The sequence below is a fragment of the Gymnoscopelus microlampas genome (assembly GCF_963454915.1).
Source record: "Gymnoscopelus microlampas genome assembly, chromosome: 14".
In the NCBI taxonomy this organism is placed as follows: Eukaryota; Metazoa; Chordata; class Actinopteri; order Myctophiformes; family Myctophidae; genus Gymnoscopelus; species Gymnoscopelus microlampas.
The window spans coordinates 23,236,494-23,260,128 of record NC_139951.1 but is presented as its reverse complement, the minus strand read 5'-3'; the positions used below and the strand labels follow the sequence as shown (position 1 = coordinate 23,260,128).

At 44.7% G+C, this 23,635-nt stretch overlaps 1 protein-coding gene across 1 annotated transcript in view; it reads left to right on the top strand.

The window, feature by feature from the left end:
- Nucleotides 1–3,064: 3,064 nt before the first annotated feature.
- The window catches only part of LOC311060962 (SH3 and multiple ankyrin repeat domains protein 1-like), a gene marked incomplete at both ends in the record, with an annotated part of 35,886 nt that continues 15,315 nt past the window's right edge, over nucleotides 3,065–23,635 (top strand). Inside the window, 15 exons of the mRNA XM_084079387.1 lie at nucleotides 3,065–3,556; nucleotides 7,298–7,501; nucleotides 9,378–9,449; nucleotides 9,532–9,640; nucleotides 10,410–10,561; nucleotides 10,756–10,923; nucleotides 11,340–11,381; nucleotides 13,836–13,952; nucleotides 14,207–14,284; nucleotides 14,472–14,538; nucleotides 15,336–15,508; nucleotides 16,170–16,294; nucleotides 16,812–16,969; nucleotides 17,413–17,526; nucleotides 17,842–17,920. Of these exons, the coding sequence (XP_083935513.1) occupies nucleotides 3,065–3,556; nucleotides 7,298–7,501; nucleotides 9,378–9,449; nucleotides 9,532–9,640; nucleotides 10,410–10,561; nucleotides 10,756–10,923; nucleotides 11,340–11,381; nucleotides 13,836–13,952; nucleotides 14,207–14,284; nucleotides 14,472–14,538; nucleotides 15,336–15,508; nucleotides 16,170–16,294; nucleotides 16,812–16,969; nucleotides 17,413–17,526; nucleotides 17,842–17,920 (2,150 nt within the window). The remainder of the gene's footprint in view (nucleotides 3,557–7,297; nucleotides 7,502–9,377; nucleotides 9,450–9,531; nucleotides 9,641–10,409; nucleotides 10,562–10,755; nucleotides 10,924–11,339; nucleotides 11,382–13,835; nucleotides 13,953–14,206; nucleotides 14,285–14,471; nucleotides 14,539–15,335; nucleotides 15,509–16,169; nucleotides 16,295–16,811; nucleotides 16,970–17,412; nucleotides 17,527–17,841; nucleotides 17,921–23,635) is intronic.

Here is a 23,635-nt window from a genome sequence, read left to right as displayed (position 1 = left end):
TTGGTTTCTCTTTTCATCCCTTACTTGCTTTTCCTTTAGGTTACTTAGTCACTCTCATTACAGCCCCACCAAGGCAATTGCTCTCTCATTCCCTTTCCCTCTCTTAATCTGATTACGCTGCTTTATGCAAAATACAACACTCTCTCTTTTCTTTCTCTCTCATGTGTTCCCCCAATCCCAATTAATTAGACCTTGCCTCCCCTCTGCCCGACCCCCACAGTTTCTTATCTTTGCCAATGCAGACTCAACGTTCTTTAATATTTAATGACACTTTGTTCATATATCAACCTGCTTGTGTCCCTTGTGTGGGGCAACCTGAATGATAGTGTTAATCTCCTGAAGACTTGAAGAATGTTAACACACTGCAGTCTGTCAACCTTTGACTTATAAACCTACCGGGCTAAATGTGATGCGTGAATTTTCAGCTTCAGTCTGAGCTTAGATGGTAGCCACTAATGTTGGTGTAAGATATTGGGTCTCCTTCTCGCACAAACAGGGCTTACATTTCCTCTTGACTGTTCATCGCTTCCAGGCACTACAGCCTTGCTCTCTTAGGAGGCTACTTGATGCATGCTTGAAACCCCCACATACGCTATCTGCAGAAAAAAACTGTTTTTTGGAAGAAACAACATATAAACAAACATATTTTTCTTGGATTTATTCACATTATTTGACCCTTTATTATTATTATTTAAATGTACCAACTTCTCATCCATGCTTGCTTAACTGGTTAGACACATTTTCGTCATTAAGAACTCTCCACACCACTTCTCCTCTTCTCTCTGTCTTCCCTGCCTCACTTACTTTCGCCAGACGTTTGCACATGGTGAACTGGCCCACCCTGTCACTCTCTGAGCTCCCAGGGGTCTGTCCTTCAATCATGGTCAATTCCTACAGCTATAGCATCTCTGCTGTCATCAAAACTGCTCAACTGGCACACTTCCTTAAACGCATTCAGACATGACATGGACATGTACAGACTAGGCACTATATTGATTTGCCGGCATCCAACCTGCCATTCAACCATAAACAATTATCTGGGTTGAAACATGATCTTCAAGGCTCTGTATGTCAGTGTAACCCCTACTGACACACAGAAAACAGTTTTTAATTCTAAAATACTGTATGTGTGTGTATATCCTAATCCTACTATAAATGCTTGACATTTCTGTCCGTGTGTCTGTAGTTCACGTAGCCTATCTCAAGAACCACCGCCTGGCCGACTTCAAAATTGGTACTGGCGTTGGTGACAACCCGAGGTAGTGCCGTGCCTGTCGTCGAGTTGGTGAAATTGGCGGTTGTCCTGAACGCCAATCCGACCATTATGTCCATATATGGGCTTGCCCATATATGGGCCTTACGACTTCAAACTTGTTGCGCGCATCACAGAGGACCCGAGGGAGTTATGCACCAAGTGGGTCTGATCAGATCTCCAAAAATATCTATAAAACCACAAATCCCCATATATGGTGTACCCTGATGTCATCAATATGACGTCATAGACGTCATGGACTCCATATTTGGGCATGCCTGACACGGAATTCCATATATGGGCATAAAAGGGACACAGACAGACAGACTGGTACAATGGGTAATCTGACACTGGTACAACGGGTATTGCATAATCAAGTGGGGCATGCATTTTCAACTTGCATCATTCCCCGAGTAGGCCGGTGGCCAATGGGCACCAGTCTAGTACAGTATAATATACTGTATGCAGTATAGTAACGCAATCTGTATTTCAAATATACTGTACGTTCAATCAATGTACTGTACATTTTAGAGTTACTAATAACCTTAAATGGTAGCCCATAATGTGCTTTTCCTTTTTACAGAACGGTGGGAAATTTGACTTTCTCCTTGTAATATGGTTAAAGAAGGGATTCAATACTTCATACAATCTTTGTGGAGCCCCTTTTTTAATTTTCTCTAACATTGCACACAGTGCATCTTTGATCCAGTGAGTGGAGGTGGGAGTGCATCTTTTTAAGTAGAAAGTAAAAAAATGTAATAAAAAAAACAATTCCATTGAAATACAAGATCTCTGTAGAGGGAAGTCCAATTAAAGGAGGGGTAAAGTAGAAAAACATGTCTGGTATGTTTAAATTGTATGAATGCACTTATTATGGTTTATATTTTTCTGTATGTTTCCATTAAGGTGACTTTTGACCGTGGCCCCAATTTGTAGAGGGCTGTAATGGGACCTTGTTGCACCACACAACTCTATTACTACTACAACCTGAACTAATATACAGTACAGAGGCACCAACCAGTCGAGTTTGAACTGAACCAGAACATGACATACAGTACAGAGGCGCCAACCAGTTGAATTTGCAGCAGAATAAAGCGATGATTACATTTTAAACGGCTCATACTGCAAGCTATTAGCCCAGAGTTGTCTCTTAGAAACTGTAGTTGGGTTTTGTTAATTCAATAGTAGTAATATTCCTGACCACTCGGGACGTTCCATTTCATATCGCTCTCACCAGCAATGAGTCTGTGATGCAAATTCATTGGATTTATATATAGCTATTCCCGCATGCATTCCCAGCAGCTAAATGGAAAAAATGTGGACCAGCTTTGCCTCTGGCTAGTGCTTCTATTATTGGACTTGTCTTTTACCTCAAATGCCTCGAATGGCACCCTCGACATCGATTAGTACCACAGAGCACGTGCACACACCACCCACACGCGCACACACACACACACACACACACACACACACACACACACACACACACACACACACACACACACACACACACACACACACACACACACACACACACACACCTGTACACAAGAGAGTGAGGTCCTGTTGGCTGTATAAGTTCTTGCGATGCAGAGTGAGTGTCGATATGTTGAGCGTTGGTACTCCTGATTAAAGTGGTTCAGAATAACCTTTGTGAGCAGAGTTTCACTCTTTTATCTCATTGCTTCTGCCTTCCACAGCATGTTTCAGAGGATGAAGCCATGGGAGCCACATGGGGCGGCCATGACGCCACGTCGCCATGACAGCAGTGTCCCTCGGCGCTCTCTGCAGTGACCCCCCGCTCAGCGAAGGATGCTGGGAAATAACAAGCACTTTTATCATGGCCAGGATGACAAGGACGGGGATGATGAGGAGGAGGAAGAGGAGCAAAGGGAAGGTAGACGCAGCAACGAGAACGGAGGGCTGGAGGGACTGGAGGAGTTGGAGTTGAGGGCCGGACGACAATCGTGGGAGGGGAAAGGCAGTGATGGGAGCAAGCCGGCGGCCATTGTTGTCGGGAGGCAGAGGGCAGACCGGCAACTGAGGTCGGCCAACCCGGGGAACAGGGGTAACGCTTACACCTCCAATCAAGTCCCCACTCACCATCAGCCACTGAATAAGCAACATCATCACCATCATAAAGTTATCTCAGCCAATCAGCAGCTCCATCACCCCGGAACGACCAATGCATTGCAGAAGAGGCGGGCTCATATGGAGCGCAGCATGACCACAGTGGCGCCATTGGAAGATACTCACCTGACCATGATGGTGTTCCGCATTGGAATCCCAGACATCAAACAAACGGTGGGTGCATTGTGTTGTGACTGGGCTTGCTATTGCAGGGCCTGCTACAATATGCATGAGCACTGGTCCCTTCAAGGACAGGTTCATATACTGTAAGCATACATTGCCTGTTGTTGTTTTCATATTGTAATTCCTCTCCGCATGCCGGTGATTCCCATAGGTAAAGTCTCTGTTTATATATAATTTTACTGTGTAAAGATACAGGAAAGTACGGATAGAAGGGGAGGGGGGTGATGTGCAGCACAGGTCTCCAATCCGATTTGAACCGGACATCTTGCAATAATATGGGATTTAGACATATTATCTGGTCACTTGCCCCTCTGAAATTCTCCTTTCAGGGCCACCCTCCCATGTTCGACGCCGTCCGCATCTATCAGGTTCTACTGCATGAGTGTGGCAGCCAGCACCCCTCTCACTGACTGTGTGTTGGGCTCCGCAGCAGGACATGGCCTCACCAGTCAGTTGGCCTAGTGTCTAGCGGACTGGCTTGAGCGGGAGCGCAGGCTTTCTGCAGACTGCAGTAACTGTGGAAGTGCAGATCCAGCCACAGAACAGCGCCCCCTAGAGTCAGGATTCATCGCCTACTGTTTAGGACACTTCAGCCAGGCAGACATGGAACTTGAACCTGGGAGGTTTTTTGGGCAGTTTGTCTACCCATTGGGGAGAATGAATATATCTAACATCTGCTATTAGTAAAAGAGTTTTCAAATGCAAACTAATTAAAAGTATAACTGTCTGCCACTGGGCCCACTTATGATTGTAATTACCATTTTTATGACTGAGGCTAGCACCCATATACAGTACACTCTCTGTGTTGAGGTGGGGGCAGGTGAGAATTGGCCGGGCCCACGCACTCTACATCCAGGTGACAATGCATGCAACCCCTCCCCCAAGTTACACTCTCTCCGTTTTCCAACTCCCTGAACATTCTGGCTGTTCCACATGTCAGCTAATCTGCTCTCAATATAACAGTAGTTGCTAATTATCTAATAAGGTTTTAATGAGTTTGGAGAGGGCCAGGGAGGGGAGGGGGGAGGGACATTGGAGGAAGGCGCAATTGTGTGGAAGCCATTTGTGTTGGTCTCAGGGCACTGTGTCAGCCACTGGCTGACACGCTTCTAACGCCCACCGGCACCACTTACAAACATTCAGCACACTAAATCTCTGCTGAAATGTAATCGGAAAAGATTAAAGGGGCACTGGGAAAAGGAGAGAATATTAGAAACCCTGTTTGATGGAGAGAGAAAGAGAAAGAATGAGAAAGAAAGAGAGAGAGAGGGGGTTAATAATCAGGGAGAGATGGTTAGAAATAACAAAGCTCCACCATGAGAACAACTGTACTCTACTTCAATGGACAGTGTTGCAGGAATCATTTATGAGTATCCTATCATTTATAAAAGAATGGTGCCACTCACACAACACTTGCATCCTCGTTTATACACACAAACGGTCAAAAACGGTTCCTTATTTAATTTTTATGTAGTCGTTATGCCAATCAATTCCTCCCCACACACATTTCTGTGTTGTCCCTGGTGTTGTATCCTACTGACTCACCTGTCAGTGAGGAGCCCCCAGGAGGATGTGGAGCTTTCATCCTACTCCTCCCGCCCAACACTCCCTGCTGACAGGTGCCGCCCCCAGCCCGCAGGGGTATGTGCAAATGACCATTATCACCCTCCCCTCCCCCTGAACATGGACCAATTGTGTTCGCATAGACGCCCGACAAAGCTGGATGCACCACGGTGGATTCGAACCCACAACCTCCGTGGTGGTGGGCAGGGACTTTACTGCGCCACCTGAGCTCCAAACATTTATTTTCTTTTATTAATATAAAAATCACACCCTGTGTGAAGGTAGCGGCGCCTTTGATACATTTTGTCATCGATATGTGTTTATAATGTGTTTATAGCCACGTGTCACGTGAAGCTTGACCAATCACTTTGTTGACGTGTCTGACCGATCAGAACGTTGACGGGTCTGACCAATCAGAACGTTGACGGGTCTGACCAATCAGAACGTTGACATGTCTGACCAATCAGAACGTTGACGGGTCTGACCAATCAGAACGTTGACGGGTCTGATCAATCAGAACGTTGACGGTGAACACGGACAAAGTCAGGTATAGAGCAGGATCCGCTCTATACCTAAAGGCTATACCTAAAGGTATATCCGCTCTATACCTAAAGGTATAGAGCGGCTAGCGCCGCTAAAAAAACTATTAAAATAGTGAAAATAGCCGATCTACAAAGCTCACTGTGTAGATCTGTTATTTTCACTACTTTTGTGTGCCACACTTTTATGATGAATGAATGAATGAATGAATGAATGAGTTTTATGTCAAACATTGCTTAAAAAAGACAAATTAAATATAAAACAGAAGAAAATAACTTTTAAACAACTTTTAAACTCCTTACCCTTTTTCACTGGTAATTTTCACAATTTTTCAAAATGTATTCACAACAATGCAATCAAGTAGGGCATAAATTAACGAAAACCAAAAAATGTAAACATGGAGATACGAGGTTTCTGCCCGACAGCAACAATATGTTTACACTACACCACAGCTCTACTCTCACAAAAGTGCACCCCCCCCAAGACACACACACACACACACACACACACGCACACGCACACGCACACACACACACGCAGCCTCATGCGGTTTACCTCCCATCGAGACACCAAGAGACATTGCTACGGCAACGGGTGCCTGGCTGCTCTAATGAACCGGTTGCCATGCCAATGGTGTTGGCTACAGCATCACACAGAGCGACCTGGTGGGGAGAGGTGGGGGAGGGAGAGGTGTGTGTGGATGGGTGGGTGGGGGGACGGCGTTTAGAGGGGACGTAGAATTGTGCTGAGCTCTGCGGTTTTACTTACAGGTCACCAGAATGGAACAATAGCATAAATCCATATCTCATTCAGACGCCACAGTCCCCTTGTAAATGCCCTGCCAGGTGAACTCCACACGGCTCTTGCCTTAATTGGCAAAAATGAAAAGGCTTGTCCTTTTCCCCAGGAAATGTGGTGGACATAATCCTTGTGAGAAAAAATGAATGGGCAGCACGCGCATCACCATGAAATCTAATTAGGTCCACACCAGATGCACATACAACATCAAAGATATTGAATGTGGACTGTGACCAGCCAGCCTGCCGTGTATTCTTGCACACAGACACAAGACGCAAAGAGGCTTTACTCTCGATACGACTTCTCCGTTTGCTCTCATATTGCGGAGATCTAAGCTTATGTATGGGAGGATAAAAGCAGAAAAATAGCCAAGAGGAAATCTTTCTACCCAGTATAGAGAATCCCAACTTCTCCATCTGGGTGAAAACAAACAGTACTGCATAATTTGACTTGAATAGTCAGTCCCCCTGTAACTCATCTTACTTCAATGAATATGGCAGCTGATACATTATTTATATAAAATACATTCATATGCAGCAGAGCACATAAGCGCATGCACGCACGCACGCACGCACGCACGCACGCACGCACGCACGCACGCACGCACGCACGCACACCATTCTTATGCACTCTTAAAACACTAAGTCGTGCACAGGCAGTGCACTCGAGCTTATCCATAACATAACAGTTGCCATATTATATGTCTATCCATGCTGACTTGCTAACAAATGTGTGTACATATGTAAGCAAACCACTCCAATCAAATACATATGGATGCAGATAGATGCGTGTGTGCACACATGCACACTTATCTTATACCTTATCTTTCAGAGGTGTCTCCAGTTTGACCCTGACTTCATGGTGTGGGGCGCCAAACAGCAGATTATCTGTACCCTCAGCGAGCCCCTTTGGGACGTCCATAACTATGGCCTCTTCCAGCCAGCTGGGGAAGGAAGAGATGCCAAGTTCTTGGACGAGGAGCGCCCCCTGCGAGACTACCCACAGTCCTTCGAGCAAGGGGTACCTTACCTGGAGGTATGGCATACCTGGCTTCATTGTTATTTGAAAATAAGGGACATTTTCTGAACTCCAATAGGTGGGTGGTGCTGCACTCTCAATCTCTTATACTGTATGGGGGTGTGGAGGGATACAGTGCCAAAAAAGTGGACTTTGACCTCTAATTTATAGTTTGTCATACGATGTGTTGCTCACTGAAAATAATTTAGGGATACGGTCATATACGACAAAGTGATACATTAGATTTGACTTCTCTTGTATGAAATGTCAATGTAAACATTATGCTGTATTACAGCATTGCTGTAAATGTGTCTTGAAACAACTTGTAATTGGGATTGGGATACATTTAGAAATAAAACACAGCGGTGCTTCAAACGGTTTAGGCATTGACTGCAAATGCAGCCATTTCCCCGAAGGCTTGAGGTTTCACAATCAATGAAAATGCAGTTCTGTTTATCCGGCTTTGTCCAGCACAATTGGCCCGTGTTCGGTGGAGGGAAGCTGGACGGGGAGGGTGATATTTTCACTGCATGTACACCTACGGGCTGGGGCGGCACCTGTCAGCGAGGAGTGTTGGACGGGGGGAGTAGGATGAAGGCCCTACGTCCTCCCAGTGGGGGCTTCTCACTGGCAGGCGAGTCAATAGGATACAGCCCTGACATCACAGAAATGTGTGTGGGGAGGAATTAATTGGCACAACGACTAAATTATGGAGAAAAAGGGAGCAAAAAAATAATTGGCTATCCTAAATTTAGGAAACAAAAAAAGAAAATGCAGTTTCTGTGACATCAGTGGACTGCATTATTGGAGATGGAACATTGTTTGCACTGGCACTTCCCTGTTTCTAGATTTATATTCAGAATGGTGAAAACAGGGTACTGATTAATACACTGTAGGTACATTAAGTACCTTTATACCTATTAAGGTTGCATGTAGCAGAGCCTTTCCACTGAGCCAACATGCACAATAGCAGCACCCTGACTCTGACCTGAATGGAACTGAACCTCCTTAATTAGTATCATTCCATTCAGGTCAAGTAGCTGTGTTTACCCTACTATGTCAAAATGGCTGCTGTGAAAAGGAAAAGGGTCTATTAAATGGCTAGAATGAATACCAAAAGTACAGCCACTGCTATAGATGTAACCTATTAATTCCAAACTGAAGCAGATGTTTCCCTAACAGTGGCTTTTGTTAAGTGGGTTGTTGTGAATGGGTGTGACATGCCATAGAGTTCTACTATTATGGTACCTCACACATACTGTACAATGATGTTACAGTGCCCTCTGCAGGTGAATTGACTTTAAAACTGTGATGACCAGGGTGGGGCTCAGAAATATGTTCTCAATTTGCATTGAAAGCAGAAAACCACATAGTTGGGAAGGCATGTATTATAAATTTGTAACTGTGACATCATGTATCACAAAGTGAAAGTTCATCTAAGATCAGCAATTGCCTGTTATTCCTGTGATCTTTCAGACAATGCAATCTAGATTTGTGACCACTAACTCGGGAGCAATTAACACACAGACTCTGATGAAATCAACATAAGATAGGATAAGATAAACTTTATTGATGCCCGGGGGGAAATGACCAACAACAGTAAATGTGAAACACAGGAACAAATAAGAGCTAAGACTGATTTATACATACCGTCGTTGTTCTCCAGCGTCACGCACCGAAAATAGGTGAACAAACTAACAAGCTCGTAGATTAGCTATGAATCTCTGAATGATACAGTCTATCACCAATAATAATTAATAATCTATTAATTAATATCTATCCCTGGTGCTGTGTATATTGACTGATCTGTCTAAGCTTATGGAAATAATACAAATGGAAATCCTTTAAAAAAATGTTTTTACATAAATATTTTTGTTTTGTTTTTGTTCCACAGTTTAGGTACAAAACCAGGGTTTACAAACAGACAAATCTGGATGAGAAAATCCTCTCCAAACTGAGCACCAAGGTATCTGTCACAAGTCTATTGAAAGTACCAGTTTTACAACGCCCTTGCTTTTACAAACAAGGGATTTCTACCTCCTTTTCAGGCCAATCTGAAGAAGTTCCTTGAGTATGTTCAAACTGGAGCAGTGGAGAAGGTAGCAAAGGTCCTAGAGAAAGGCCTCGACCCCAATTTCCATGACCCTGACACTGGAGGTGAGTTTAACACTGCCCTGAGAGATCTACCCTGGCTCCGAATTGAAAAACAAAAGACTTTTGAAAGTTGCCATTGACCCTGTTCCCCCTATAGGATTATCTTTTATTTCAGAGCGACAGAAAAAAATGGCTTTAAAGGTCGAATAAACATGAAAAGCACTTGCGTTGCTCTTGGCTGTCAGCTGCTATTTTACTCTCTTCCGTACCTATCATACTGCATATCACTCATTCACCTTTTCAACTGATAAAAGTCTGCAGATTTAAAGCGATTAAGGTGAGCTTTGCTTGAGGTGTGCTTATACTGACACTCAATCCTTTTCCTTTTCTTCAGCTTCATGTTCTTGTTCTTGCCCATCGTCTGTGTGTTCTCCTTATTTGTCTTACTCTTTTTGTTTTGGGTGTTTTGATTCTTCCACTTCCTCACAGTTTATGTTTCTTGTTGTTATTGTTCTTCTTCATGCTCTTCTTAATCATCTTCTCCATGTTTTTTGTGTCTTCCTCCTATTCTTCCTGTTATTCTTTGTCTTTGTTCTCTTCATCTTCATCTACTCACTGTTATTTTAACTTTAAAAAATGCACTTTACAAGAACACATATGAAGCGCCCTTCATACATGCTATGGAACTCAACGTGGCACAATGAACCGTATAAAAACATACCAGTAAAACCACCACAATTACATAATATGTTTCTGTCTGTTTCTCCCTGACCTCGACACCCCCTCATCCCATCCTACCGGCCCTCCCATACCTGCACCCCCTGTGAGGCAGAGACCCCCCTCTCCGTGGCGGTGCAGTCGGGACCGTCCATAGAAGGCATTCGAGTGCTGTTCCAAGGCGGGGCCCATCTGGATTTCAGGACCAGAGATGGTCTGACAGCCTTGCACAGAGCTGTCAGGTCCCAAAATCACTCTGGGCTGCTGGTAATGAGGGCCGCTCACTAAATCACATGCAGGCATTGCGAGCTGTACTGTAGTTCTATACACATGCAGAAAGACGTGTGTATAAATTAATCTATATCAATCTAAGGCACGCACGCACGCACGCACACACACACACACACGCGCGCACGTTGGTGAACATTGTGTTGTGCTCTGCCCCTTTGCCTCCCTGACAGGCTCTCCTGAATCTGGGAGCATCTCCGGACTACAAAGATCGTTGTTTCCTCACCCCGCTGTACCACACCGTGCTTACAGGGGGCGAAACCTCCAGTTGCGAGACCCTCCTCTATTACAGGGCCAGGCTAGGTACGAAGGATGAGAATGGTTGGGAGGAGACACACCAGGTAAATCTATCTATCTGTCTATCTGTCTATCTGTCTATCTATCTATGTATCTGTCTGTCTGTCTGTCTGTCTGTCTGTCTGTCTGTCTCTGAATCGTCATACGGTTTCCTTTCATATTTTTTTGTATAAAGTCACCAGTCTGTTCCTTTCATAGTGTCTCTCTCTCTCTCTCTCTCTCTCTCTCTCTCTCTCTCTCTGTCTCTGTCTCTCTTTCTCCCTCTCTAAGTTGTTATGTAACACAATGCCATTTCCCTCTCTTATCAATGTTGTATTCATTTAACGTCACCTCTGTCCCTCTACACTCTCTGACTCTTCTCTCACTCGCCCTCTCTTCCCGCCCCTAAGTTGAGGCACATTCTGTCTCACTCATCTCTCCATTATCTGCCCCTCCTTCCCACCCTCCTGTCTCCAAATAGCACAGGGATGAAGAGGAATATGGAATGCAAGAGATACATAAGGTACCCATCACCCTGCCCATCCATCCATCCTCACCAAGCTTTGAGAGACAATGCCACCCACTGCCACAAAGAGACTGCCGATGCACAGGGCAGAAATAAATGAGTCATGACTTCAATTAAGCAAATGCACCAACATCTCTTGTTCTACATCTCTCTTTTCATGTGATATGACCGATTATGTAGGTTAATTCTGTCCTTGGCCTTAATTGTGAAGACAGTTCTTGAGCTTTTCGACACAAAAGTTAATCATCTTTTTGTGGCAACCAAACCAAGTTTCATGAAACTCCACCCATCTGTCCGTAATTTTTAAAGTGAACTTGATTCTTTAACCTTTTCAAACCAAAAGTTAATCATCTCTTCAGAGCAGCCTACCGATCATTTTCACAAAGTGTCATGAAAATCAAATGGGTTTGTTGTTCACAGTCACACAGACAGATAGAGTGGTTAAAATACCCTTCCATGCATTGCTACGGTCGGACTAATAAAAAAGAGAAAAAAAAAAAAGCAAAAGAAATATGAACGCAACAAATCAGGAGAAACCTTTTCAAGCGAATCCTGCTTACTATTGCATCAAGTTGGAACATTGCATTTTATTATTATTATTAGTGTGCTCACATCAAGATGGAACACTGTGTTATATTTTTATTATTAGTGTGCAGCGTGCTCATATGGGTGCATTGCCAGTAATAGTCATTATCTCCGCCAGGCCGGAACGGCAGGGTCGGAAAAGTATGTTTTCATTCCTGTGTGTGTGTGTGTGTGTGTGTGTGTGTGTGTGCGTGTGCGTGTGTTTGTGACTATTACTACAAACTACTACACTGATCAGCATCATATTTCTTGTGCACGCTGCCGGCAGGCCTATAAAATCTCCAATCCGGCAACGACAACAATTTTTCTCAGACCCACTGTCCGTCCAGGCTATGGCACACGTTTCCGCGAGGCTATGAAGTAGAATTAGCCAATCGGTTGCTAGCTGCCCATCTGGCACATGGTATCTACTACTAGCAAGAGAAAGCGTGCTTCATCCGCCACCACTATTTTACAATTCATCAGACAGACAGAGTGTCCACACGCATCACACACAAAGACAAAGAGAGACCACCTCGTGCACATGCACCGCACACAGACAGAGGGACTGTGATACCTATGCCATGCATACCGTACATGCATGCGCCCCGCACAAGGAGAGAGAGAGACACACTTATGTCGTATGGGCATTGGACAGACATGCCGTTTATTTGAAGCCCACATGTGCTTAAGTGACAACTTACCCTGCACACCTACTGGATGACTCACACGCATGTGTGCGCATGCACCGGACACAGACAGAGAGAGGGAGAGACAATTACCTCCTGGTACTGCTGTGAAGAAGAACATTATGTAACATTGTTAAATGCAATAATATAATTTTTGCTGCTATGACAAACATTTGTATTTACTCCGCCACACTGAAACTCTTTCAGCTACTAAATGCTCCTACAACAGCTTTATGCTCCAGTATTACAACTCATCTAAAAACACATTATCAACAAAAAAATACGCCTATGCCTAGTACAGATTCTAATCAATGTAATCTTGCAATGATGACATGCCCAGTCATTTTACAAACACAATGTTTACTATAATGCAAGTGCATGCCTCCAACAACATATTGTACATGCTTTTTGGGTTGAAGCAATGCAGCACATTATCCCTGCCAATGCCACATTCTGCCTCTTACACCGCCCTAGTTAGGCCACCTGGCCTGGCAGAGATATGCGCTTGGCTGAGCGCCCCTTTCTTGTTTTTAGTAGTATTTCTGATGCATGCTCATAATTTGCATAAGCAGCCAAATCTAAGCAGCAATGTGCTTTGACCTGTAAGCCGGTTGTTGTCGTGCTACTTTACTTTGGCTTTGATCTTTCATTTAGTTTTTATTGAATGTTATTTGAGTCGATCTGAACCTGTCCTGAAGACTATTAATTCACTCTGCTGCACAAAAATATGAGGAAACCTGTTGGCATGTTGGAGGCCCTTTTCTGTTGTTTTCTTGCTTGTCGCTGTCATACAGATGTAATCAACGCCTTTATTCCATCTGCTCTGACCTGTATTTCTGGAAGGGTAATTTTGGATCTAAATGTGGGTCTGAGATATTCTATTTTTCTTTTCCTCCTATCTCTATCTTTTCTTTTCTTTCTTTCTTTCTTTCTTTCTTTCTTTCTTTCTTTCCACCTTTCTTTCTTTCTTTCTTTCTTTCTTTCTTTCTTTCTTTCCACCCACCTTTCTCCATCTCTTTACAATAGTAAACCCACTTAATGTACACAGTACATTACAGTACATTAAATGGGTAAACGTGTTCATTTATCCATTTGCCCACTCCCTGAGTTTCATTAACCTTTATCCCGATGCCTCTTGTTACATGTTATGATCCTGACCGTTTTTAACTCTTTCCTTTGCATCCATTTATATTGAAAGGCTTGCCAGAATGGCCTTGCCCAGCACTTGGAACACCTTCTGTTTTATGGGTCTGACACCACTTCCCAGAATGCCTCAGGGAACACTGCACTTCACATTTGTGCCCTGTACAATAAGGCAAGTATGGAAACAGAAACAGAAAAACATACACAGTAAATCCCCAGTGCTAATTTAACTCTGAGAGTGTATAAATGTAACCAAATGTAACCAAATGGTTACATTTGGATACATTTATACACTCTGAGTTGTGCATTGATATATGAACACTGAGGATTTACTGTGTATTAAAAACAGTTATTTCTTTTACATAAAACTCACACTGGTAAATTAGATTAACCAAGCACTATCTCTCTCACTTTCTGGCCAATCAGGAAAGCTGTATGCGTGTCCTTCTGTACAGGGGAGCCAGTAAGGAGGCAAAGAACAAACATGGGCAAACCCCATTCCAGGTAATGAACATGTTTTGTAATAAACTTGTCTTGTCATATTTGAATTCGGAAAGAGGTGTTTTGGTGTGTGTGTGCGTGTGCGTGCGTGTGTGCCAGCGTGTGCGCTTGTTCATCCATGTGTGCAAGTGTGTACGTATATCCTGTATGTTTATGTGTACGCGTGCGTATATGCGTCTTTCTGTTGCAGGTCGCTGTAATGTCCGGCCATTTTGAACTTGGGGAAATAATCAAAAACCATCGAGATTCTGACGTAGGTAAGCCTTCATGTTGAACTTAGTCCCCTGAAGGGACTTAGGGTCCTATCTATTAAATATCATTAAATCCCTCTGCCTGTAGTACTGTACACACTGAAACCCCCTGATTCACAATTTGTAATCAACAAATAGGTTTCTTTACATAAAATGTAATGTGAGGGCGCCTGGGTGGTGCAGCGGTACTGTACCTGCCCACCACCGTTGAGACTGGGCTGCCTCGAGCAAACACATTTGGCCATGTTTGAGGGTGGGAAGCCAGGTGGGGATGTCGTCCTCTATTTCGACACTAGCGACCTCTACAGGTTGGTCAGGGTGCCTGTTCAACTGAGCAGAACTGGAAGGGATAGCATATTCCTGCACATGTGTTGTGCTCTGTCTGTGAAACTCGTCATTGTCAGGTGAAAAGAAGTGTCTGGAGACTGTATGTGTATCGGAGGGGAATCATGGTTATCTACACCCTCCCCAAGACCAACAAGTAGGGGTGGCAGTGACAGGGACTATACACACAGGGGAGAAGTTGCTTAATGTCTGAATTGGGGAAATGTTCACAAATAAAACACTTCTAAGTAAAGCAAGTGAAAGTAAAATGACAAAAGAAAGTATATGGGAATGGGATAGAGAGGTTTCTAATATAAAATAGGTTGACCTTATTTGTTGATTACTACTGTAACCCTCACAGTCTTCATTCCTCTGTCCCTCCACCTCTCACTGTTATGATGCACTCCGCCATCTCTTCACCCCCCCCCACCCCACCCCGCCACAAACCTCAATATCACCCCTCACACCTCTATCCTCAGTGCCCTTTTTGGAATCCCCAAAGTATGTTCCCATACGCCAAGAGAGTGCCCGCACGCTGCCTCTCGCCCTACTCCAGCCCCATCCCTTGCTGCGAGCCAACAGTGATAACACCATCCAGCCTGACCCCCTGGCACTGCCCAATAAGACTTCAACCAACCCCTTCCCTGCACAGGTATTCAGAGGAGAACGTCGGTGGATGTTGTCTTCCTGACCTTTATGATGTTTGAGACTGTAAAGCTGTGACATCGAATATGTTGTCTCTCTCCCACTGCACATCACTTCAAATGTTTTGTCTTATACAAGCACCGTTTGAAGTCCGTCCGATTATTGTTGAGCAGGTCACACATGCTCCACCGATGCCAGTACTGTCTCTCATCATCTGAATTTTCTAGCATCAAACACGTCTTTTTAAATCTTAGCTTATTTTGGAACCAAATCCCATTGTTCTGATCTGAGAAGATTACAATATATAGTGTTGGAATAAAATACCACCTGTCTTTTGTGTATTTCTCCAAAAAATGCATATGTGTGCGGCCGCTGACATCAAACATGTTTTTTCGTGTCATCAAGCGTACATATTACTGTTATTCTGAGACCAAACAGAAAACAGCTTAGACACAGCACAATGGAGCTGATCTCGATCTAACTACTAAACTTGCTTATCAATGTCAACTCAAATCAAACTTCATCTGTACGATACATGTTATAAATAGAGCAACTCAATGTGCTTCACAGGAAATGACATGTGAAAAAATGTAATATACTGTACATTAGTAACATACATTGCTGGCTCTCGCTCCTTATAACATGAAGTGCATTGTTTGTATCTGTAGCGCAGAGCGTCGGTGGGCATGAGGAGCTCCAGCAGCCCCCGAACTCGGACGCGCTCCCCCTCCAGGGGCAGAGGAGTTCACAGCGACACCGAGGAGAGACAACGGCAGCCAAGAGGCAGGCAGGGGTGAGGAGCCAATGATGGAATGATGTCATAAACCAGGGGTCTTCAACAGGGGGTCCGGGACCCCTAGGGGGTCCTCAGAGATACTGCAGGGGGGCCACCAAATCTTTGTGTGATTGGATTTTTTCTTTTTTTACATTAACCACTTGAACCCTATTATCCCTATTCTGAAGAGTGAACTTAAGCCAAAAATAGCACTGCGAGGCGTTGTGTGCTTGTAGATCTGCACATAAAACTGTGTTAATAAGAACGTATTATTGATCATTAATAATTAGACATCCCAAACATCTGCAGTATTAACCTGTGATACAAAAAAAACTCCCTCATCCTTCCAGACTCTCATGTTGTGAGATCTTTCCTGTGGAATGTATTTTTTTCCTGTACAGTGTATTCTTATTAGAGTCTTATAATCTCTCCCACACTCACTTTCTTTCCCTCCCCCTTTTCTCTCTTTCTGTCTTGGTTTCTCTATGCCTCTCCCTCTCTCTCTCTCTCTCTCTCTCTCTCTCTCTCTCTGTAGTGTGACCTCAGGGGGTCACACTACAGGGGGAGGGGGTGGTGGGGGTCAGATGAGGCGTATGTACAGTGCGGTGCCTGGGAGGGTGTACATAGCCACTCGCGGCCACAATGCCAGCGGAGACAGAGAGCTCTCCTTCAGCAAAGGAGACAAAGTGAAAGGTGAGGTTTAGTCAATGGGACAGGTTCAGAGTGCAGTGGTGGAAAAGGTACTCACATGTTTTACTTAAGTAAAGGTATCAATATTGCAATGTAGAAATACTCTAAAGTGAAAGTCCATAATTTACGTGAGTAAAAGTACAAAAGTATTGGTATCAAAATATATTTAAAGTACAAAAGTAAAAGTACTCATTGTGCATATAATGTCCCATTTCACAAGTTAAAAATGTATAAAAAATCTTTAGAAGATAGCCGATCTGCAAGCTCACAATGCGTCGCGATGCAGTGCATTGTAATAATAATAATAATAATAATAATACATCAGACTTATATATATATATATTGTGAGCTTGTAGATCTGCTATTTTCAAATGGCCGAAATGTATATATGGCTGAAGTGGTTTGTTTTGTGTGTGTGTGTGTGTGTGTGTCTCTATCTCTCTCAGTGTTGAGTGTAGGAGAGGGAGGCTACTGGGAGGGTACAGTGAAAGGTCGAACTGGCTGGTTCCCGTCTGAATGTGTGGAGGAGGTGACACCACCCAACAAGGACAATCGATCAGGTGGGGCAACATCAGTGGGAGGTCTCAAGGCGGGAGGACCACCATCCATCAGTATTTTTGTCCATTACGTTTGGGGGGATATCAGTATTGGCATAAATCTAGGGGGTGCATGGTGTGACTGCGCACAGCTAGCCATACGGTATATGTGACCGCCAGCATAAGTACAACACAATGCATTCAGTGTACATTTGTTACATTCACACGTGTTGCTAAAAAGGCAACACGTCTATAGAAAGACAAAAGAACGTGTCAGGAGGAAATTGGCTGAAAGTTGTGATGCGCCCACACGTCACTGTGCCTGTGTGTCTTTTTCAGATGCCCGCAGTGAGAAAGCCAAGAGGAAGTTATTCCGAAACGTCACTGTGGGAGCCTATGACGGAATCGATGGCCCCAGGTAGGAATTGACCAGATTCACATGTTGGCTATTTTTGTCATACTTTAGTGGGAAACTCCATTTACCCCCTCCCCCCAAGGGTATGAGCAAAATGTCACCGTGTGAATATAGTCAATGGATAAAGGTCGGTAAAGGTAAAGGTCATAGGGATGCTTTCCCCTATGACCTTTGCTACCTGCAATTACTACAGTAAACAAGTAGGATGATCAATAAATGCCCTCATTCTTTTCTGCTGACAAATGACGGTGCTGAATAATTGTCTGTCTCATCTTTACATTATGTGCCTGCGTGTGAGTTTCATTATATGTGTGAAAGGTGCTATGTATAAAGTGTATTATATTATTATTATTATTATTATTAGTAGTAGTAGTAGTAGTAGTAGTAGTAATGCTAGTACTACTACTAGTAGTAGTAGTATTGTCCTTTGAACAAACTATTTGACCAAGAGTAATAAGTTAAGTGCAAGTCAAGGCAGCAGTAAGCTGAGCCTGCTGTCTCTCAGTTGAGTCAGTGTGGAGACAAAGCTACATTGAACCTCCTTGACTGCTATCCCCCATGCTGGGGTTCCAGCTGTGCTTTGTCACACGAGTGGAAGGGCAGCATCTCTAGACTGTCCGCGCCGCTGTTTTAGGTGATAGGCCTACTGGGAGCACCAGGTTGGCCAATGTGGTTGTTATCGTATTGTAGATTATGCTGGGTTGACACTTGGGTTGGGGTGTGTGTGTGTGTGTGTGTGTGTGTGTGTGTGTGTGTGTGTGTGTGTGTGTGTGTGTGTGTGTGTGTGTGTGTGTGTGTGTGTGTGTGTGTGTGTGTGTGTGTGTGTGTGTGTGTGTGTGTGTGTGTGTGTGTGTGTGTATTTGTGTGGCATGCTTGTGTGTATGCTTGGATGCACACCTGCCTACCTCATTGCCTCCGTATGTCTTCATATCTTCTCGGCATGCGTTTGGTTTCAGTTGATTCTAGGCCAAAGTTTGGAGTATATGTTTCTGTATTGCTCTGCTGTACAGGCATATGTACTGTACTGTACTGTACTGTACCTTACTGACTGTACTGTAGGTGCCGAAAAGCACAGAAGGCAGGTGTGTCAGTTCAATTCTGTTCCTTCCAGACTCCAAGAGGGGAAAAAAACACATTTGGGTTGTGTTGTCCACTTTCATGCTGCCAAGCCTGCGTCCTTATGCTTCACTGTTTCCTAGTGCTTGTTTTCACCAAGGAGAATAACGCCATAAATGGTGAAGAGGGTTTTCCTTCTCTGTCTCCCCCATCGCATCTGTCTGATCAGCTAGCATCATACTGCAGCCCTGCCTCAGGCAGCTGCAGTTAACTGGGCTCTGTGTATACAGTATTTGCATATGTGTACAGTATACATACAGTATTGTATATACTGTGTGTGTGTGTGTGTGTGTGTGTGTGTGTGTGTGTGTGTGTGTGTGTGTGTGTGTGTGTGTGTGTGTGTGTGTGTGTGTGCGTGTGCGCACGCACACATATGCACATGCATGTGTCTGTTGGGACGTGCAGGTTTGTGTGTGTACAGTGTGTATATGTGTGACTATACGTACGATATGTGCATATATAGTATGTATGTATGCATGGCATGTGTGTGTCAGTCTGCTTACTACGTGTTGTTGTGTGATTTTGTGTACACACACACACAAACCAACCCACTAATGAGTCATGCCTACGGGCCATTGCTCTTACTAGTCACCTTCCCTGGAGTGTACCATGGCTCCTACACACTGTAGTTGACACATTACACCATACCTTGTATAATCTTGAGTGATAGTTTAACTCTGAACAAAAATAAAATCTGAACGTACAAATGTAGCCAAGGATTGTACTACCATAATGATGAAAACTCAATATATCTATGCATGGCAAGTAGAAATTGATGTTTATTGTGATGGAATATGGTAACAGAGGGATGAAGGTTACGCTTGAATATGCTGAAGGATTCGCTTTTTCGCTGGTGTCTATCTTCATTTGTAAGCCAGATAATTCAGAACAGCACTAAAGTATCTTATTCAATCATAGCTTATTCACTATCTTATTCAGAAAGCCATGTGGATGTGTAAAATGACAGTTTGTTGGGATGAGAAAATGGGTAAAAAATACTATGCACCTTGAGTGATCAGTTTTGTTGCTGTTTTCGGCCAGCCAGTCTCTTATCTCTGGTGTCTGACAAAGTGTCACCCTCATCAAAGTGGCATCACCTCTGTTTTGAATGGAACTAGATGATGGGTGACTAGGTTCACCCCAGCCGGAAGTACAGTAGGACTATAAGACTTGTGTTAACTGTGTGCTGGTGTAGTTTTATCCATACTGCAGCTGTGCATTTGGTAGAATGTCAATTAGGTTTTCAAATGGGAGCATTAGCCCGTGTTGAGGTGAGAGTGCTGTTTCAGTTTGTCAGAGAATGAGGAGGGAGAAAGGAGTGTGTGCGAGTGTGTGCGTGCGTGCGTGCGTGCGTGGTGCGTGCGTGCGTGCGTGCGCGTGAGAGCGTGTGTATGAGAGTGTGTGTGTTTGTGTGTGTTTCCCTGTCAGTCATTAAATCCAGGGTGGCCATCCTCTCCACTGTAAGTGAGTCTGTGATACAGCAGGCATGTACAAATACACACATGCTATCCCTGCTTCCTACCCCCCTTGTGGGTCCTGATATCTCTACCCATCCCCCCATCCACACCCGCACATTCAACACCCCCCTTTATTCTCAACACCCCCCCATCTCTCTCTCTCTCTCCCTTCTCACATCCAGAGCTGGATCTCACATCCCTCTCCCTCCATCTCTCTCTCTCTCCCTCTCTCTCTCTCTCTCTCTCTCTCTCTCTCTCTCTCTCTCTCTCTCTCTGATGCAGCCATCTCTGATGTTCTTTCATGCGCTCTCTCTACCTCTCTCTCTCTCTCTCTCTCTCTCTCTCTCTCTCTCTCTCTCTCTCTCTCTCACACACAATCTCTCACACTCTCTCGCACGCGCACACAAGCGGGTGCTGTCTTAAGCATGCGGGGTGCAGGCACACTAGGCCAGCGCCTTCTCCCTCTCCCCCGTCTCTCTCCATCTCTCTCTCTCACTCTCTCTCTCCTCTCTTCGACTGTCGCGGCTCTCTCTCCGGCTGCATTCTCGCTGCTGGAAGACCGACAGGAGGAGGAGGAGGAGGAGGAGGAAGAGTGCGAGGAGAGGGAGGAGGAGGAGGAGGAGGTGGTGGTGGTGGTGGCGAGCGCGCGGCTGAGCGAGGAGGAGGAGGAGGAGGGGGGGGACATGGCAATGGGGGGATGCGGAGAGAGAGATTTGTCTCTCTCTCTCTCCCTCTCTTCTTCGTGGCCATCACTGGGCCCCAGAAACAGGAGCGTGTGGTTCATATACAGGTAGCGGCTGTTTCCTCATTCATTGGCTGGCTATGGATGTGAGGAGAGCACGATGGAGAGAGGGGAGAGGTAGATGATGCTATTGAGAGGCCGTGCTTTTTTTTCCTTAAAGGCGGACTAATAAGCTATATATGTATTTTCTCTGTGCGTGCGTGCGTGCATGCATGCATGCTTGCGCATCTGTGTTCATCTGCGTGTGTCTGCGTGAGTGCGGGTTTCTGAGTGTACGTGTGGGTTTTATATGTGCGTGTGTGTAATTGTCCCTTTCCTGTTCGTGTGAGAGAGCGAGAGACAGAGAGAGAGAGAGAGAGACGGAAGTGCCTATTGAATGGAGACGCAGCATGTTTATTTTTGAGGCTCCATGTATTTCTGTGTGTGTGTGTGTGTGTCTGTGTGTGTGTGTGTGTGTGTGTGTGTGTGTGTGTGTGTGTGTGTGTGTGTGTGTGTGTGTGTGTGTGCGCGCGCGCGCGAGTGCGCGTGTGTGTTAGATTGATATAGATTAATTTATACACACGTCTTTCTGCATCTACACGCGTGCATCTGTGTGAGGAGGGGAGTATGTATTAATGCATTTCACTGAGACGGTGTGGGTGTCATTCACTTTGAGTCATGATATGTTTTTCATTCACCAGGACGTTCCATTTCCATTCCATGTATCTTGTCATTTTAAAGTACCATTGTTTTTTTCTATCAAATGTGTGTGCATTTGTGTGTGCACGCGCGCACGTTCGTACGTTCGTGCGTGCGTGTGCCATTGTATCACTGAAGATGTGTGTTGCAGTCTCCGGAAGGTGGGGTGAAAGTGGAGTTCACAAGTGGAGAGTGTGGTTCGTTCATTATTCTTGCACATAATTTGACATATACCGGAAGTGTGAGTGTCATTGATGTGTGTGTGTGTGTGTGTGTGTGTGTGTGTGTGCGCGCGCACATGCACGTGAGTATGTATCTACATTCTACCTAGGTGTGTACTTTGAATGTGTATGTCATTTCTACGTAGGCGTGTATACGTCATAGTGGCTGATTCACTGTCCATCATGTTTTTGCACATTACTAACACAAGTCCAGTGTTTTACTCGTGCCGTACAGTACACTGTGTGTGTGACTGGGTTCTGTGTCCACAGCAACAGTTCAAGTCCAGTGTTTCACTTGCGTCTGTGTGCTGTACATGGTGCGTGGGCACTGTCTCCATATCGCCGGCTCAAGTCCAGTGTTTTACTTGTGTATGTGCTGTATATGGTGTGTGGGCACTGTCTCCACATCGCCGGTTCATCTGCATGTACTGTCCGTGCAGCACGTAAATGGTTAAAATGCTGCCTTTTTCTCCTCAGTAATTGTGGATGTTGAGAGGATGACTCAGGAGGCAACATAATAACACTGCTCTCTAATAGGCTTAGAGCTCTGCTCAGGCCACTGCTGGAGAGATCGCACTATACACTGTAAAATCCTACGTGTTAATTTAACTCTGAAAGTGTGCAGCCAATGGACCCAATGATCCATTGAGTTCCATTTGTACACTCTACTGTGTACCAGCCAATAGCGCTTAACCGGGGACATTGGAGCCGTACAGGGCCACAGTCAACGGGAACAACATTGGACAACATTCTGGGTGTTCCGACGTGTCGTCTTCAGTAGCGATTCAACAGGGACGTCAGAGGGCGTTACATGGCTCTTTGTGTGAAGGAATTCAGATTCAGGTTGTCCCACAACTAGCAACACTTCTCAATCTCCCCCCCCCCCCCCCCACCACACACACACACACACAATGGATGGAATGCCTGGTGAATCCGTCCACCCACTCTATGTTACTTTGATCTGTGGAGAGGGAGAGCATGATGGAGGATAGGGTGAGAGAAAAATGAATGAGGTGTGAAGAGCAGATGGTTGGCAGGCGGCTGTGCGTTGGCGAAACAGCAACATTGATGGAGAACGCACGAGGGATGGACCTCGGCGGGGGGGTTTCTGTTGCGGGCTAAAAGTTGTGTCTTGGCATAAAGTCTGGCCTGTGAGTTTAAGCCGTCTCTGACTCTCGCAGCATAAACCTGTCCCACGCTGTGTTGTACAAATGCTATTAAACGATAAGAAATGAATGATTGAACACTTTAATTACCACAATTTTAGTGTTCTTAATTAACAGTCAAAGAATTTGGTATAATTTACGCATTTCATTTAATATCCTTTAATTCGGAACACCCACTGTGATTGGAAAGACTGTTGGCAAAAGATGCAGGAAAAACATTTCTTCCCCAAATTGCCAAGACTAATAATTGCAGTTATTGTTATTCATCATGATCACAATATGTAGTCAAACAATGAGCAATGTCATTTGCGCTGTAATTGTGCAGCTCTACACAGCTG